At 39.4% G+C, this 16462-nt stretch overlaps 2 protein-coding genes across 2 annotated transcripts in view; one reads left to right on the plus strand and one right to left on the minus strand.

Annotated features, from left to right (window-relative positions):
• Positions 1-16462, minus strand: part of LOC108524377 (zinc finger protein 141) — a 162020-nt gene that overhangs the window by 69217 nt on the left and 76341 nt on the right. The window lies entirely within an intron of this gene.
• The window catches only part of LOC108524380 (zinc finger protein 732), a 19933-nt gene continuing 7261 nt past the window's right edge, over positions 3791-16462 (plus strand). Inside the window, exons 1-2 of the mRNA XM_017865436.1 lie at positions 3791-3912; positions 4733-4828. Of these exons, the coding sequence (XP_017720925.1) occupies positions 3879-3912; positions 4733-4828 (130 nt within the window). The 5' untranslated portion in view covers positions 3791-3878. The remainder of the gene's footprint in view (positions 3913-4732; positions 4829-16462) is intronic.

Raw genomic sequence — 16462 nt, forward strand, 5'->3', positions numbered from 1 at the left:
CTGTTTCATAAGACCCTGTAAGTGACCTTGGCTGTGCATGTGCCTTCGTTTCTTGGTAGAAAAGTGTTCACTGGCTCATGATTGCCCAGGAGTCTCCACATCCACATGTGATATGGGCTTCTTCTACAGTATCCACCAGGAATTAAAAAATATATATATATATATATCTATATATCTATACATATATCCACACGTGTATATACGTGTATATATACATATGTACGTGTGTATATATACACATGTATACATACATATGCATGTATATGTATACGTGTATATATATGTATACTTGTAACTGCTTCTAATTGGTGTATATTCAGGGCAGCTTTATATTCCCGTGTTGCATCTTCAAGCTTTGGCCCAAATAAACTCTCTACTTATGTTTACCCCAGGTTTTTCCTTTTAGGTCAAAATATTCTTTAGAATGTGTTGAAGGAGCCTCCATAAGAGAATCTTTCCTCTGGTTTTACTCTGCTTGCTATAATCCCTAAGAATGCTGAGGCACATTGATCCCACCTAGAATATGCACATAAAAGCTGACCTCTGCCTAGGATTCACAAGACAGGACCAGACTTTGGGCTGAAGACATAAAGAAAACTCATAGAAGACATTTTCTGCATCATGAGAGTTCATCATAGGTGGAGCCCTTTGAGTTTTCCAGATCTTGTCCAGTGACCTGCTATAGTTGTGTGGGAGGCTTCTGGTATCAACAGAATCCTGTGGCAGAATCTGTTACCTGTAAAAAAGCACCTTAGCAGTGGGAGTTCAGGGCCACAAAATATTCAGAGCCAAAGTCACAACTATGCCTCCCTGTAAACTGTGTTACTGGAGTAGAGTAGTTTTGTCCTTCCCCTTGCCTTAGAGTTAGCTGATCACGGACAGGGGCTATCACATCTGTATCCAGGATCTGCAGCTTCACCAGGGCTGTTTTCATTTTCTGTTTGCATCCCACTAATTGAGCCTGAATCTCTCCTGCCTGGATCACTATGGGGATATCAGCCCAAGGTCACTGGGGACACTCTCACCAGCATCTGTATTTGAGACATCTGAAGATGTCCTGTGCAGACTGGGGTCAGTATGACAGCAAGGTCTAATTCTGCTCCCATTTTAGAGGAAGAGAAATGACTCATTCAGGGTTTGTTCCTCCCCTCACAGAATCTCCTTGATTTATACCCAGATAAAAGTTGCTCCAGTTTTCTAGTTTTTTTTTTTTGGTGAAAAGTGAGATCTGGAGACTCAAACTGATCCATAAGCTAATTGCTTCTATTTCATATGGTCCATTAGAAAAAGAGATGAAGCGGTCATGGTCCCTACCCTCAAGGAACTTGCAGTCTGGAGCACATGAATAAATGGTTGAGTTCAGCATCATGTGTTCAGTACAAAGACGGAAACTGTCCAGGACACTTAAGCTTCATTTGGGTTACTTCCCTTTTATTGTTTTGTGAGTTTTGATTCCACCACCTGAAAAGAGTATTCATTAACAGAAGTTGTTATTGTTAGTATTGTTTTCACCTTGCTGAGAATAAATATTTAGCTTCTAATATAATTGCTCTAGAGAAACATAAGGGATTTGGTTAAATTCCTTGTTGTATGTTATTAAAGACACAGAGAAGTGGCTAAAATAGATTAAAATTTCATAAAATCTGGGAATCAAATTTCTCTTGGGCAGGCTTAGAAAAGACGAAACTGAAAAAACTTAGTGGCATAAGAACAGAAATCTAGGGCCCACTCTCTGTCCTAACCCTGCCCAGATCCACCCTCTGCTAAACCTTGTCCAGGTCTGACCCCACACTGAAATCTCTTGGAATTGCTTAGAGGAGATCAGAGTTTGGAGTGACTACTCCTATTGCCTCTCCAGAGCTAGTGCTCCCAATTTCCTGAAACACGAAAGCAGATAAATGGGGAAAAGCTGTATACTTTTGGGCCTTAAAATCTTTTTTATACAATTAAAGCCAGTGTTTCTGGAGACATCTCATCCAGCAACCTGTCATCTCTGCAGTTTTAGTAGGTTTTTTTTTTTCCCCACAAATCTTAAATACAAACACAAAAATAAATTTCTCTGAATTGCATTTAATACATCCTTTGTTTCTTTGTGATGTATTTATATTGAGTGGTTATTCTATACCTTTAAAAAACAAATCAGTGGTAGGAAAATGGAAAGGAAATGGTAATTTGGGTCCCTGCATTTAAATCCTGAGAAGTATTGGACACCTAGTGCCCACCTCCCAGGATGTCCTGAGAATTAACACATAATGTGATTGTCTCAGCACAGTGCTCTGTCACATACTCCTGAGGACATAGTACGTGCTCCATCAATATCGCATTAATGCAGGCGCACATATTTTTCTTTTTTCTTTTTCTTTCTTTTTTTTTTTGAGATGGAGTCTCAGTGTGTCGCCCAGGTGGAGTGCAGTGGCGTGATCTCGGCTCACTGCAACCTCCACCTCCCGGATTCAAGTGACTCTTCTGCCTCAGCCTCCTGAGTAGCTGGGATTACAGGCACACGCCACTACGCCCGGCTAATTTTTGTATTTTTAGTAGAGACAGGGTTTCACCATATTGGCCAGGCTGGTCTTAAATTTCTGACCTTGTGATCCCCCCGCCTCTGCCTCCCAAAGTGCTGGGATTTACAGGCATGACGCCTGGACCACATGTTGTTTTTCAAATGCAGACTTACTCAGACATTGACACCATCTCCAGCCTCTGTAAACTTTAAAGATCCGGCAGAGAATGCTAATGCTTCAGGATGATGATTTGTGGTCTTGTCTTGGGATGAAAAGTATTTGTGTTGTGATAAGTTTGTTGGGGTAAGGGACTGTGCTGTGCCTGCTTTCTCTAGCCGAGTGGTAATATAACATGTCTAGGTGGAGGAACATCAGCATTAACAGAAGACTTGCTATAAGAAGCTAATTCATGAACTCTTCAAACCTGCAAAATTTTGTTACAGTGAGGCCTAGAATATCAAATAATTATTATGCGCATTGAAGCTTGAGAGTCAGTGCTTAGCTAAGTGACTCTCAGCACAGTCTTCCAGTAGGATCACATGTACAATTTGAAGAGAAATCACTTGTGCCCTCCCCACAGACCCCGTCTGTTGTTCTGGGTGGAAACATTTCTGATTTTTAACTTAAGTTCCTTGCATATTACAGCGAGGCCAAGGTCAAGCATGAGGCATTCCAGATACTTTCATGAGAGGTGAGTTCAGTCTTTTTTCCAGGAGGTCACAGGGCCTACTCTGCTTGGTTTTGGTAGGGGCAAGTCAGTGTAGCCCTTTTTTTTTTTTTTTTTTTTTTTTTTTTGAGGCGGAGTCTCGCTCTGTCGCCCGGACTGGAGTGCAGTGGCCAGATCTCAGCTCACTGCAAGCTCCGCCTCCTGGGTTTACGCCATTCTCCTGCCTCAGCCTCCTGAGTAGCTGGGACTACAGGCGCCCGCCACCTCGCCCGGCTAGTTTTGTATTTTGGTAGAGATGGGGTTTCACCGTGTTAGCCAGGATGGTCTCGATCTCCTGACCTCGTGATCCGCCCGTCTCGGCCTCCCAAAGTGCTGGGATTACAGGCTTGAGCCACCGCGCCCGGTCTAGCCCATTATTTTTATTGCAGGAACAGGAACTGTTGGAATGCCTTCCTTTTTCCGCGGAGCTATAGAATACTTTAGAGAACATTACTGTGTTGAAAGTTATTTTTTCAGATAATCCCAGTCAGTCACAGGTCAGAACTAGCTCTCTTAACTCATTTCACCTGTAATCAAATTAAGAACTCTGTCACTTGATACATATATATTTTCAGGAACACTTAACATTCAGGGATGTGGCCATAGAATTCTCTCCAGAAGAGTGGAAATGCCTGGATCCTGCACAACAGAATTTATATAGAGATGTGATGTTGGAGAACTACAGAAACCTGGTCTCCCTGGGTGAGGATAACTTCAATACATAATTCCTAATACTCCATCAGAGTTTGATTTTTCTATTTTTGTAGAATGTCTCTTGGGAGCTTCTGGAACTTTGTGTGAATTAATTTCAGTTTCTTTCTTTAGGAAACTATTGGGAGTTTGCTGGTGTAAAAAAGAATATTGTTAAGATGTTTTATCTTTATGTAAACCTTCTCTTTTCTTGAGCTAATTTGTGTCCTCCATTCTAGGTTAGTGGTAATTCTCGAAATTCAATGACATAAAATATTGTTTCCCACACCTTAAAATGCAATTTGCACTGCTTATTTTGATTCAGTAGTACTTGGTAGTGGAACTTAGAACCCACAGATTTAAAATACTTAAATATTTTAAGGATTCTGTCAGGAAACAATTTTTGGATTATCTAGGATCTTCCATAATTTCTCTTTTCTTCTTAGTATAGTATTAGGTAGGTAATTGGAGAATCCCTAACAGTAGTCATGTTAATTTTTTTTTTTTGTTTTTTTTTGTTTTTTGAGAGTCTCGCTGTGTCGCCCAGGCTGGAGTGCAGTGGCCAGATCTCAGCTCACTGCAAGCTCTGCCTCCCGGGTTCACGCCATTCTCCTGCCTCAGCCTCCTGAGTAGCTGGGACTACAGGCGCCCGCCACCTCGCCCGGCTAGTTTTTTGTATTTTTTAGTAGAGACGGGGTTTCACTGTGTTAGCCAGGATGGTCTCGATCTCCTGACCTCGTGATCCACCCGTCTTGGCCTCCCAAAGTCCTGGGATTACAGGCTTGAGCCACCGTGCCCGGCCAAGTCATGTTAATTTTTAAAAATAAAACAGGTGTTGCTATCTCTAACCCAGACCTGGTCACCTTTCTGGAGCAAAGAAAGGAGCCCTACAATGTGAAGATACATGAGACAGTAGCCAAACACCCAGGTAGGTAACAGTGAATGAAGGAGAGGACACAGGCCAGGGGAACAAGGTCAAGAAGGAAGCCAGGCCTTCAAATGTAGTTTGGGAAACTCTGCTCCAATGTAAATAATTTCTGAAAAGACTGCATTTTTTTCTCATATTCACGAATAGGGACATCTTTTGTCCCACGCTGTTAAATCTTCTAAGAATTCTCTTTTTTCTTTAGTGATCTCCCTTCAAGTTTACAGGGAGAGCCAATGTCTACTTTATCGTTTATAAGGGGCTGCATGATCTGACTGCTGTTCCATTGCTTTTGGAGACATGGGAATATGTGTATATTGAGCTCTATGTCAATGTATTTTTTTCAAATATTCTTTTTTGTATCATGTCTAAAATGTGTAAGGTGAGTAGTGGACATACTGGAATTTGGTTCAGAAATCCCAGGAACACCAGAGAGAGATGTTGCATCTTTTCTGCTTAGTGATTTTTAATCCTATAGAGGTTGCAAATATAATTCTACAAAATTCTTACTCAGCAGTTTTATCAGAACAAGCATTTTCCTAAATATGAAAAAAAGTAATGTTACTTCAGAATGTTATTTAGCATAAACTGAGATTTGTGATTTAAACTCTGTATGTGCAAATTTTCAAATTATAATATAGTTTAGAGCACAGGTTTCCAATCTTTTGGCTTCCTTGGGCCACATTGGAAGAAGAATTGTCTTAAGCCAGACATAAAATACATTAATACTAATGATAGCTGATGAACTTAAAGAAAAAGGTTGGTGAATAATTTTTGTGATATCCACCACCTTAGATAAGCAAAAAAGCCCTCTCATTCAAAGGTTTGGCCCCCACTGGATTAAAATATTTACTCACCTTCTAGATTTCTTAAATGTACTATGATATTAACCAGCTTAGAACATTGCTAATATTAAGCATTCAATCGTTACCTTATTTCTTAGTAATGGTTATAATTTATTTAGTATATATATAATTCTTATTTAGTAGGAAGCCTGAGATTCTGTCATTTAGATGTATCTATCTATAGCTACATAAAAATATGTTTCTCTCACATATACCTAAATAAGTTATATATGTGTATAGTAAATTAACATTGTTGATAGATTCTTGGAAACTAAGTGAAGCAACGTATCATTTTAGAAAGTGAATCTTAGGGCTGGGTGCGTTGGCTCACGCCTGTAATCCTAGCACTTTGGGAGGCTGAGGCAGGTGGATCATGAGGTTAGGAATTCAAGACCAGCCTGGCCAACATGGCAAAACCCCATCTCTAGTAAAAATAAAAAAAGTTAGCTGGGCATGGTGAGGGGGCGCCTGTAATCCAGCTACTCGGGAGGCTGAGGCCGGAGAATCACTTGAACCTGGGAGGCAGAGGTTGCATTGAGCTGAGATCACGCCATTGCACTCCAGTCTAGATGACAGGAGCAGAACTCTGTCTCAAACAAACAAATTTTACCAGAGTTTAATTGATATAAACAAGAGTTATGTTTGGTATATAGCAACATTACTTCATTTATAGTTGCAGTTTTCAAGAACCTGTTTTTTACATTAAGTGAGAACTTACTGTACATCTGTGTATGTGTGATATGGATTTTTCTGGTAAAAATAGTATAACTGTATTTAATGTTTACAATGTAATGATATGCACATGTTTTGTAATAATTTGATATGCATATATTTTATTGTAAAATATAGTCAAGTTGATCAGCACATCTATTACCTACATAGATAACCATTTTTTTTTGGTAATAAAAACACTTAAGGCCTACTGTTGTAGCAAATTGTAAGCATACATTATAGTATTACTAACTATAAACACAATGCTATTTTGCTAATCTAATGCTATTGTACATTAGATTTCTCAGACTTACTCAACTTATAACTAAAAATTTGTACTCTTTGAACAACATCTCCTCGTGGTCCCACCCCTAGGCACCAACAACCACCATTCTACTTTCTGCTTTTATGAGTTTACATTTTTAGATTCCCCATCTAAGTGAGAAGCAGCAGCAGTTTCTTTGTCTGTCTGTGTTTGGCTGATTTAATTTAGCATGATGTCCTCCAGATCTATCCATGTTGTAAATGGCTAGATTTCCTTTTCTTTTATGGCTGAATAGTATTCTACTGTATGTGTGTATATATGTGTGTGTGTATATATGTACACCCCCCCCATATTTTGGCTATTATAAATTGCTACAGTGAACATGGGGCTGAAGATATTTCTTCAAGTTGCTAATTTCCTTTGGTAGTATACCCAGAAGTGGTATTGCTGGGTTATATGATATTTCCATTTTTATTTTTTACTGTTTTTTTGTGTTTTTTTTTTGAGTCGGAGTCTTGCTCTGTTGCCCAGGCTGGAGTGCAGTGGGGTGATCTCGGCTTACTGCAACCTCCGCCTCCCGGGTTCATACCATTCTCCTGCTTCAGCCTCCCAAGTAGCTGGGGCTACAGGCGCCCACCACCACGCCTAGCTAATTTTTTTTTTTTTGGTAGAAACAGGGTTTCACCATGTTAGCCAGGACGGTCTCGATCTCCTGACCTCATGATCCGCCCATCTCAGCCTCCTGAAGTGCTGGGATTACAGGTGTGAGCCACTATGCCTGTCCTTTGTACTGTTTTTTATGACTTTATCAATTTACATCTCACCAGCAGCATATAGCACTTACCTTGTATGTATGTCTTCTTTGGGGGAAAAAATCTAACCTTTTGCCTATTTTTGAATGGCTTATCATCATCATCATTGTTTTGCTTTGAATTGTAAAAGTTTCTTATACATTTTGGATATGGATATTAACTTTTTTTTTTTTTTGAGACGGAGTTTCGCTCTTGTTTCCCAGGGTGGAGCGCAGTGGTACGATCTCAGCTCACTGCAGCCTCCGCCTCCTGGGATCAAGTGATTTTTCTGCCTCAGCCTCCCAAATAGCTGAGATTACAGGCATGCCCCACAATGCCTGGCTAATTTTGTATTTTTAATAGAGATGGGGTTTCTTCTTGTTGGTCAGGCTGGTCTCAAACTCCTGACCTCAGGTGATCTGCCTGCCTTGGCCTCCCAAATTTTTTATCAGATATATCGCTTGCAAATATTTATGTCCTGTAGGGTTTTTAGAAATTTTGTTTTCTTTTTCTTTGCTGTGCAGAAGCAGTTTACTTTGATACAGTCTCACTTGTGTTTTCTTTTGTTGCTGTGCTTTTGATGGCATATCAAAAAAGTTATTGCCAAGGCCAGTATCAACAGGGCTTTTCCATATGTGTTCTTCAGGAGTTCTAAGGTTTTTTATCTTACATTTAAATGTTTCATTTTGAGTTAATTTTGGAGTATAGTGTAAGAAAATGATCTACTTTTATTCTTTTGCTTGTGGATATCCAGTTTTTCTGGCACCATGTATTGACAAGAGTATAATTTCTGCATCGTATATTCTTGGTTCCCTTGCCAAAATTAGTTGACCTTGTATGCATGGATTTGTTTCTGGGCTGTCTATTCTGTTCCCTTGGTTTTTATATCTGTATTTATGCACATACCATACTCTTGCTTACTATAACCTTTAAATAAAGTTTAAAATTAGAAGGTATGATGACCCTAGCTTTGTTCTTTCTCAAGATGGTTCAGGTTATTTACAGTTGTTTAAGGTTACACTTAAGTTTTACAATTGTGTTTACTATTACTGTGAAAAAGGCCACTAAAATTTGGTAGGGATCCGTTTGAATCTGCAAATCACTTTCGATAATATACTTTGACAGTATCTGTTATCCTAATGGAATATGTTTTTATTTATTTGTGTCTGCTTCAGTTTTGTCATTATTGTATTTAGTGTCTAAATTTATTGTTATAAACTAGATTTTATATCTTGTATTTAGTGTATAAATTTTTTATTTCATTGGTTAAATTTATTTTGAATTAATTTCTTTTTATAGTATTGCAAATTGAATTTTTTCTTTTTTTGGAAATTTTGTTACTTTATGGACATTAAACAAATATTTGTATGTTGGGCCAGGTATATTGTTCATTTTTGTAATTCCAGCACTTTTAGAGGCCAAGGCATGTGGATCACTTGAGCACAGGAGTTTGAGATGAGCCTGGGCCTTGTAGTGAGACCCTGCCTCATAAACACAAACCAAAAAACTATCCACAAATATTTATGTGTTGCTTATGTATCCTTGTACCTTCATGAATGCCTTTATTCAGTTTTTGTTATTCTACTCTAGGATTTCATGTATGTGCATGATTGTATTATCTACAAACAGTAACATTTTTACTTCTTTTGAAAGCAGGAGGGCCTTGTTCTCCTTTTCCTTGTCTAGTTGTTCTGATACAAACTTTTGATAATATGTTAAGATAGAAGCTGTGGTCCTGGAAGCATGCTTGTAGATCTGGGCCTCAGCTGTGGTCCCTGAAGCAACCCTATGTCTGTATATTTTAAGGATTTAACAATGATTTATAGTTTCTATGATCTATTTTTTTTGGCAGGTAAACATCTCCTTTTGTTGGGTCCCCAGGCTGATGAGATTACCTCTGGGTTTGCAGAGAAAGGTTGTAGCTGGGTCACAAGGGTGATGCTGGGTCTGCTGTGCGTTCTGCGTTTGATGGTTGTGTTGCCAGAGATTTGGACAGTTATGGATTCTTTCTGGGCCCTGGAAAGATTAGATTTCCTTGAGGACATTAATCTCTATGGCAGGCAGTAGGCTAGGGTTTTGAAGTTTGTCTGCATATTATGGCCCAAATACCAGGTGTATGAATGGGTTTGGCTTTTGCTGACTACCTGGTAACAGTTGAGTTACAGGTCTCTCTGTGGGCCTCTGAGTGTGTACGAATGGCCACAGACTGTGACTACATATGGCTAGAACTGAGTTACAGGGCTGCTTCAGGGACCACAGCTGAGGCCAGGATCTGCAGGCCTCCCTCCAGGGCCACGGCTGGCTGTGCCTTCCTGCAGGTCTCTTGATGGGAAGGACCACCTCTGGACTATAGCTGAGATTGAATTTGAGAGAGGTTACAGAACTGCTTTGGAATCCTCAGTAAGACCAAGCTCTGTGCATCATTTCCTTGTCTGTAGCCATGTCTATGGGCTCTTGAGTTGGCCACCTGGTGAGGGCCTGCTTTTTCCTAATAAACCCCCTTGATCTTTGACTCCACTGGGGTTTCACAACCCTAACTATAGGCAAGCAATTTTCTACTTACGTTTTCTAGGAGTTTACTACATAAAATATCTTATATAAGTGGAACCTCATAAACTGTCACTTCGTTAGTGTTTTATTTCACTTAAAATAATGGCTTTAAGATTTATCCATATTGTAGCATCTGACAAGATATTTTCATTTGTGTCTAAATAATTTTTTATTGTATGTGTAAGCCACATCCTTTTAAATTGTTCAGCTGTTGAAGGATGTTTGAGTTTTTTCATGTTTTGGCTTTTGTAAATAATGTGGTTTGGATCTGTGTCCCCATTCAAATCTCACATCAAGTTGTAAGCCCTAATATAGGTGGGGCCCGATGGGAGGTGATTGAATTATAGGGTTGGCTTCTCATGAATCGTTAGCACCATCTACTTTGGTACTGTCTTTGCCATAGTGAATGATTACTCCTGAGATATCATTTTCTTTTTATTTTTGATAGCTTATCCATTGCAGTTCAATCTAAAAGTGAAATTTCTACAGAAACATGAACTATTTTAACAAAGAAAAAAATCCCTCATTCAAACTTCTTTGTAGTGGTAATGGCTTTGCAGCATTTAGAAAACTATGCTATCAGCAAGCTTTGCTTTATGAACTGAGATGCACAAAATCTAGAAAGGAGATGAAAGTGAATTATTTCTTCAACATTTTAGTAAAACTTCTGGTAATCAAAGCAAATATGGCACATAACAACTCAAGCATAAATCAAGATGGAGAGCCTGCAAAGTTTGCTTTCTTAAATTTTCCAAAAAGCTATCATTGCAACGTGTAGGATTTCTCCCCTATTTTAACCTTACCAGCTTCAAAGGAAAGTAAAGGGAGTGGATTACATGTAGACAGCATGTGTGCAAGTGCGCACACATGCAGGGTGGCAGGTAGAGTGTCTAATTCCTTCTTCCCACTACACAAGTCTCACTTCACAGAAATCATTAGGTAAAGGAAAACCAATGAGGAGTACTGCAGTTTTCTTTTAATAACTAAAGAGATCTCATTTTCTAAAAGCACCTTTTTCCACACTCTTTCTTGCTTCTGCTCCTACTGTGTGAGATGACTCACTCTTGTTTTGCTTCCTACCATGATTGGAAGCTTTTTGGGGCCTCCTGAGAAACAGAAGCTGCTATGCCTCCTGTACAGCCTGCAGATCCGTGAGCCAATTAAACCTCTTTTTTTTTTTTTTTTTTTTTTGAGACGGAGTCTCGCTCTGTGGCCCGGGCTGGAGTACAGTGGCCGGATCTCAGCTCACTGAAAGCTCCGCCTCCCGGGTTCATGCCATTCTCCTGCCTCAGCCTCCTGAGTAGCTGGGACTACAGGCGCCCGCCACCTCGCCCGCCTAGTTTTTTGTATTTTTTAGTAGAGACGGGGTTTCACCATGTTAGCCAGGATGGTCTCGATCTCCTGACCTCGTGATCCGCCAGCCTCGGCCTCTCAAAGTGCTGGGATTACAGGCTTGAGCCACCGCGCCTGGCCTAAACCTCTTTTTAAAAATAAGTTATCCAGTGTCAGGCATTTATAGCAATACGAGGATAAACTAATACAGTGAATATTGTTGTAATAATAGGGATGTGCAAATATTTCTTTCAGATATACTTTGGATATTTTGAATAGGTGCTCAGGAGTAGAATTACTGGCTCATATAATAACTTCATTTTTAGTTTTTGGAGGAACCTCCATACATTTTTTTTCAGGTGGTTGCATCACTTTTTCCCCACCAAGAGTGCACAAGAGTTTTAGTTTCTCTACATTAATTACAACTTTTTTTTGCTTGATATTGGCTATCCTAATTAATGAACAATTATAACCTATTGTGTTTTTGCCTTACATTATTCTAAAAATTAGAAATTTTCTCAATAATTGTTATATGTATTTAATCTTTGGAGGAACATTTTCATCTGTTGTCTATTTATTAATCATGTTACTTATTCTTTGTTGATTTTTTGGAATTGTTTATTCTGAAATGTTAACTTTTGTCAAATACATAATTTTTAATTTTTTGCTTTTGTGCTTCTTACATGGGACTCTTACTAAGTGTTTATGTTAATGTGGAGATAAATTTAATGTAGTCTCATTTTTCTGTGGTTTTAAATTTGTTGCTCATGTGTTTGATGTTATAGGTAAGTTATTCCTGTATTTTCTTCTAAAAATTGTAGAGTTATAATTCTTACATTTCAATATTTAACTCACTAAAGAGTTTTGTACATGGTTCAGGGAAAGGATCCAACCTCAGTTTTTCCCATGTGGATACAGAGTATTCCAATACCATTTATTGAAGAGACTGTCTTTTTCTTATTGTATGGTTATAGCAACCTTGTTGAGGATCATTTGAACATATACATGATGGTTTGTTTTTGACTCATGTCTGTAATTCCAGCACTTTGGGAGGCCGAGGTGGGCAGATCATGAGATCAGGAGATCGAGACCATCCTGGCTAACACGGTGAAACCCTGTCTCTACTGAAGACACAAAAAAATTAGTCGTGTGTGGTGGCGGATGTCTGTAGTCCCAGCTACTCAGGAGGCTGAGGCAGGAGAATGGCGTGAACCCAGGAAGTGGAGCTTGCAGTGAGCCAAGATTTCACCACTGCACTCCAGCCTGGAGTGACAGAGGGAGACTCTGTCTTAAAAATATATATATATTTTCAAAAGTATTTGTGTTTTCATCAGGATTACATTGAATTTGAATATCACTGGGTAGTGTTGTCATTTAACAATATTAAATCTCCTGACATAAAGAAGAGTATGTTCAAGAGTGTGTTGGCCGGGCACGGTGGCTCACGCCTATAATCCTAGCACTTTGGGAGGCCAAGGCGGGTGGATCACCAGAGGTCAGGAGTTCGAGACTACCCTGGCCAACATGGCGAAACCCCATCTCTACTAAAAATACAAAAATTAGCTGGATGTGTTGGCACACGCCTCTAATCCCAGCCACTCAGGAGGCTGAGGCAGGAGAATCACCTCAACCTGGGGGGTGGAGGTTGCAGTGAGCCAAGATCACTCCATTGCATTCCAGCCTGGGCAACAAGAGCAAAAGTCCATCTCAAAAAAAAAAAAATGTTAAGTTTCATATATTTTGGATTTGGCAATTTTGCTTCTGCTTTTGATTTCTAGTTTTTGTTTTGCTTTGTTTTGTTTTGAGACAGAGTCTTGTTCTGTTGCCCAGGCTGGAGTGCAGTGGCAGCATCTTGGCTGGGAGTAGCTGGGACTACAGGCATCTGCCACCACGCCTGGCTAATTTTTTGTATTTTTAGTAGAAGCAGGGTTTCACCGTGTTAGCCAGGATGGTCTTGATCTCCTGACCCGGTGATTCACCCGCCTTGGCCTCCCAAAGTGCTGGGATTACAGGCGTGAGCCACCGAGCCCTGCCGATTTCTAGTTTTATTCCGTGTGGTCTGAAAGGATGTATTGTATAATTCAATCTTTAATGCATACCAGGCTTAATACCTTGATGACAAATAATCTGTACAACAAACCTTCATGACCCAAGTTTACCTGTATAACAAACCTGCACATGTACCCCCATCCTAAAATAAAGTTAAAAAAAAAAAAGTTGTTTTGCATTCTAGCAGGTTGTCCATTAAACAACTACTCATTTTCTTCTCCACTTAACCCCTGTCACAGTTTAGTCTGTTTCTAGGCATTTAACTACTTTAGATATCTTACATAAGTGGAATTATATAGTACTTGTCTTCTTGTTCCTGGCTTCTTCCACATAAATAAAGTCTTAAAAATGTGTCCTTATTGTGGATATAGAAAAACTTCTGCTTTTAAGAAGCTGAATAATAATTATCTGTATATTCAAAATTGTCTTTATTTATTTATTAAGAAAAGTTTTTTTCACTTTTGTAGATAATGCTACAATGAGTATGGATGTGTAAGTTACTCTTCCTTTGATGATACACGCAAGGGATTATTTACATGCTGTATTCTGTTCACTGGCATTGTCTTTTTTGAATCTAGTTATAAACTATTTCAATAACTATAGCTTCATAATAAGTTTTAAAGTCATGATGTATGATGCTTCTGATGTTTCTCTTTTTGACAATTGTTGAGCACTTCTGGTCTCTTTAATTCTGATAAAATTTTAGTATTGCTTCTTTGTAATTTAAAGTATACCACCATTTCCTTCAGCAGTCTTTGTCAGGGGAGACAAAACTCATCTTTGCAAAGAGGAAGAAGCATAGAATTGGGGGTTCCTCCTGGTTGCACCATGCCTAAGCAATATGGTGAAATCCCATCTCTACCAAAAAATAGAAAAATATTAGCCGGGCATGGTGGCATGCACCTGTAGTTCCAGCTACTTGGAGGCTGAGGCAGGAGGATCGCTTGAACCCTGGGAGGTCGAGTCTGGCATGAGCTGAGATTGTGCCACTGTACTCTATCCTGGGTGACAAAGTGAGACATTGTCTCAAAAACACATAAAGATATCACAGCAGCCTTAGTTGGAGGGAGACTGTGGGTCTGTTGGAGAATGGAGAGTTTAAAATTTTGCACAGAAGCTGTCACACTGTGAATTGTCTTGTGATTCTAGGTATCCTTCAGGGGTGAGAGGAGACTGAGGACTCAAAGGGAAGGAGTTCTGACCCCTTTTGCTATAAAGTGATTTCTGCACATTTACACACATGCACGCTAGGCAATGGTGTGGCCACACTTCTCTCATGACAAAGCTTCATTCTCAGGAATTGTGCTGAGGGCACCTCTGCTTCTAGAGTTTTCCAATAACAGGAAACATAAGTAAGTGCCCAGAAGATTTGGGTTCTTTCTGCCTCTCAGATCTTGAATCTGCACCAGTAACCTGTTTCCTCCAGTAGCCTAGGCTTCTGGATCACCTGACCATCTTATCTCCCTGCATGCACACATTTATAAGTCAGAGCTGCCCTGCTGGGTCCAGTACCTATAGCAGTAACCAGTCATTTCTCCAACTGTGCACTGACCCTCACTCATGGGTTCTTGATAACATCTTTTCTTATTCTGCATTTTTCCCCTCACAAACACTCTTTCCTGTGAACATAGTATGCCCCAGGTCACCCTGCAGGTGCCTAAATCCAGGCCCTGTTGGAAATCAGATGTCCATGAGTTCAAGGCAAAATTGTTGGATGTGGTTATTGCAAATATAAAAGTAAAACAGAAACAGACTTAATCCTCCAGCTGGAAAAAAGGAAACGTATTTACTCCTTCCTTTTCTTAAAATATTTGACTTATAAAACTTTTTTATGTAAATTATTTCTCTGCCTTTTATCTTTTTTTTTTTTTTTTTTTTTTTTTTTTTTTTTTTTGGTTTGTTTCTTCTTCTTCTTCTTCTTCTTCTTCTTCTTCTTCTTTTTTTTTTTTTTTGAGACAGAGTCTCACTCTGTGACCCAGGCTGGAGTGCAGTGGTACGATCTTGGCTCACCACAACCTCTGCCTCCTGGGTTCAAGCGATTCTTCTGCCTCAGCCTCCTGAGTAGCTGGGATTACACGTGCCCACCGCAACGCCTGGTGAATTTTTGTATTTTTAGTAGAGACAAGGTTTCACCATGTTGGCCACGCTGGTCTCGATTGCCTGATCTTGTGATCCGCCCACCTCAGCTTCCCAAAGAGCTGGGATTGCAGGCATGAGCCACTGCGCCCAGCCTTTGTTGTCTTCTATGTCTCTAATTTGTTTCTATTCTATTTTTTATTATTTTCTTTATTATCCTGACATTGAGATTATTCTTTTTCAAGTTATTTAAGAATTAAAGTTACAGTGTTTGAGATCTTGTTTCATATAAAATATATTACTATAAAATTCTTTCTTAGAATTGCTGTTTTACATTCTACTTTTGATATGTCCTGTTTCTATTTTCATTTGTCTCAAGATACTTTTTGATTTTTCTTTTCTTTTTCTTCTTTGACCCATCCGCTGTTCAGAAACGTGTTGTCTAATATATACATATTTGTAAGATTTTCAATGTTCACTCTGCTATTGGTTTCGCATTTATAAAACTGTAGTTTTAAAAACTTGATATGATTTCAAGCTGGGCTGGGTGGCTCACGCCTGTAATCCCAGCACTTTGGGAGGCTGAGGTGGGTGGATCACGAGGTCAGGAGATCAAGACCATCCTGGCTAACAAGGTGAAACCCCGTCTCTACTAAAAATACCAAAAAACTAGCCGGGTGTGGTGGCGGGTGCTTGTAGTCCCAGCTACTTGGGAGGCTGAGGCAGGAGAATGGCGTGAACCTGGGAGGCGGAGCTTGCAGTGAGTCGAGATCGTGCCACTGCACTCCAGCCTGGGCGACAGAGCAAGACTTTGTCTCAGAAAAACTAAAATAACACAAATAACTTGATATGATTTCAGTCTCTGAAAAAATAAAAAGGCTTGTATGTCTTTGTTGTGGACCAGATTTATGATGTATCCTAGAGAATGTTCCATGTGTGTTTGAGAAGAATATAAATTATTCTTTTGGATGAAATGTTCTATATATGTCTTTTTGGTGCAGTTTTTTTTTTTTTTTTT

This window comes from Rhinopithecus bieti, unplaced genomic scaffold, assembly GCF_001698545.2.
Source record: "Rhinopithecus bieti isolate Rb0 unplaced genomic scaffold, ASM169854v2 scaffold_79532, whole genome shotgun sequence".
Lineage (NCBI taxonomy): Eukaryota > Metazoa > Chordata > Mammalia > Primates > Cercopithecidae > Rhinopithecus > Rhinopithecus bieti.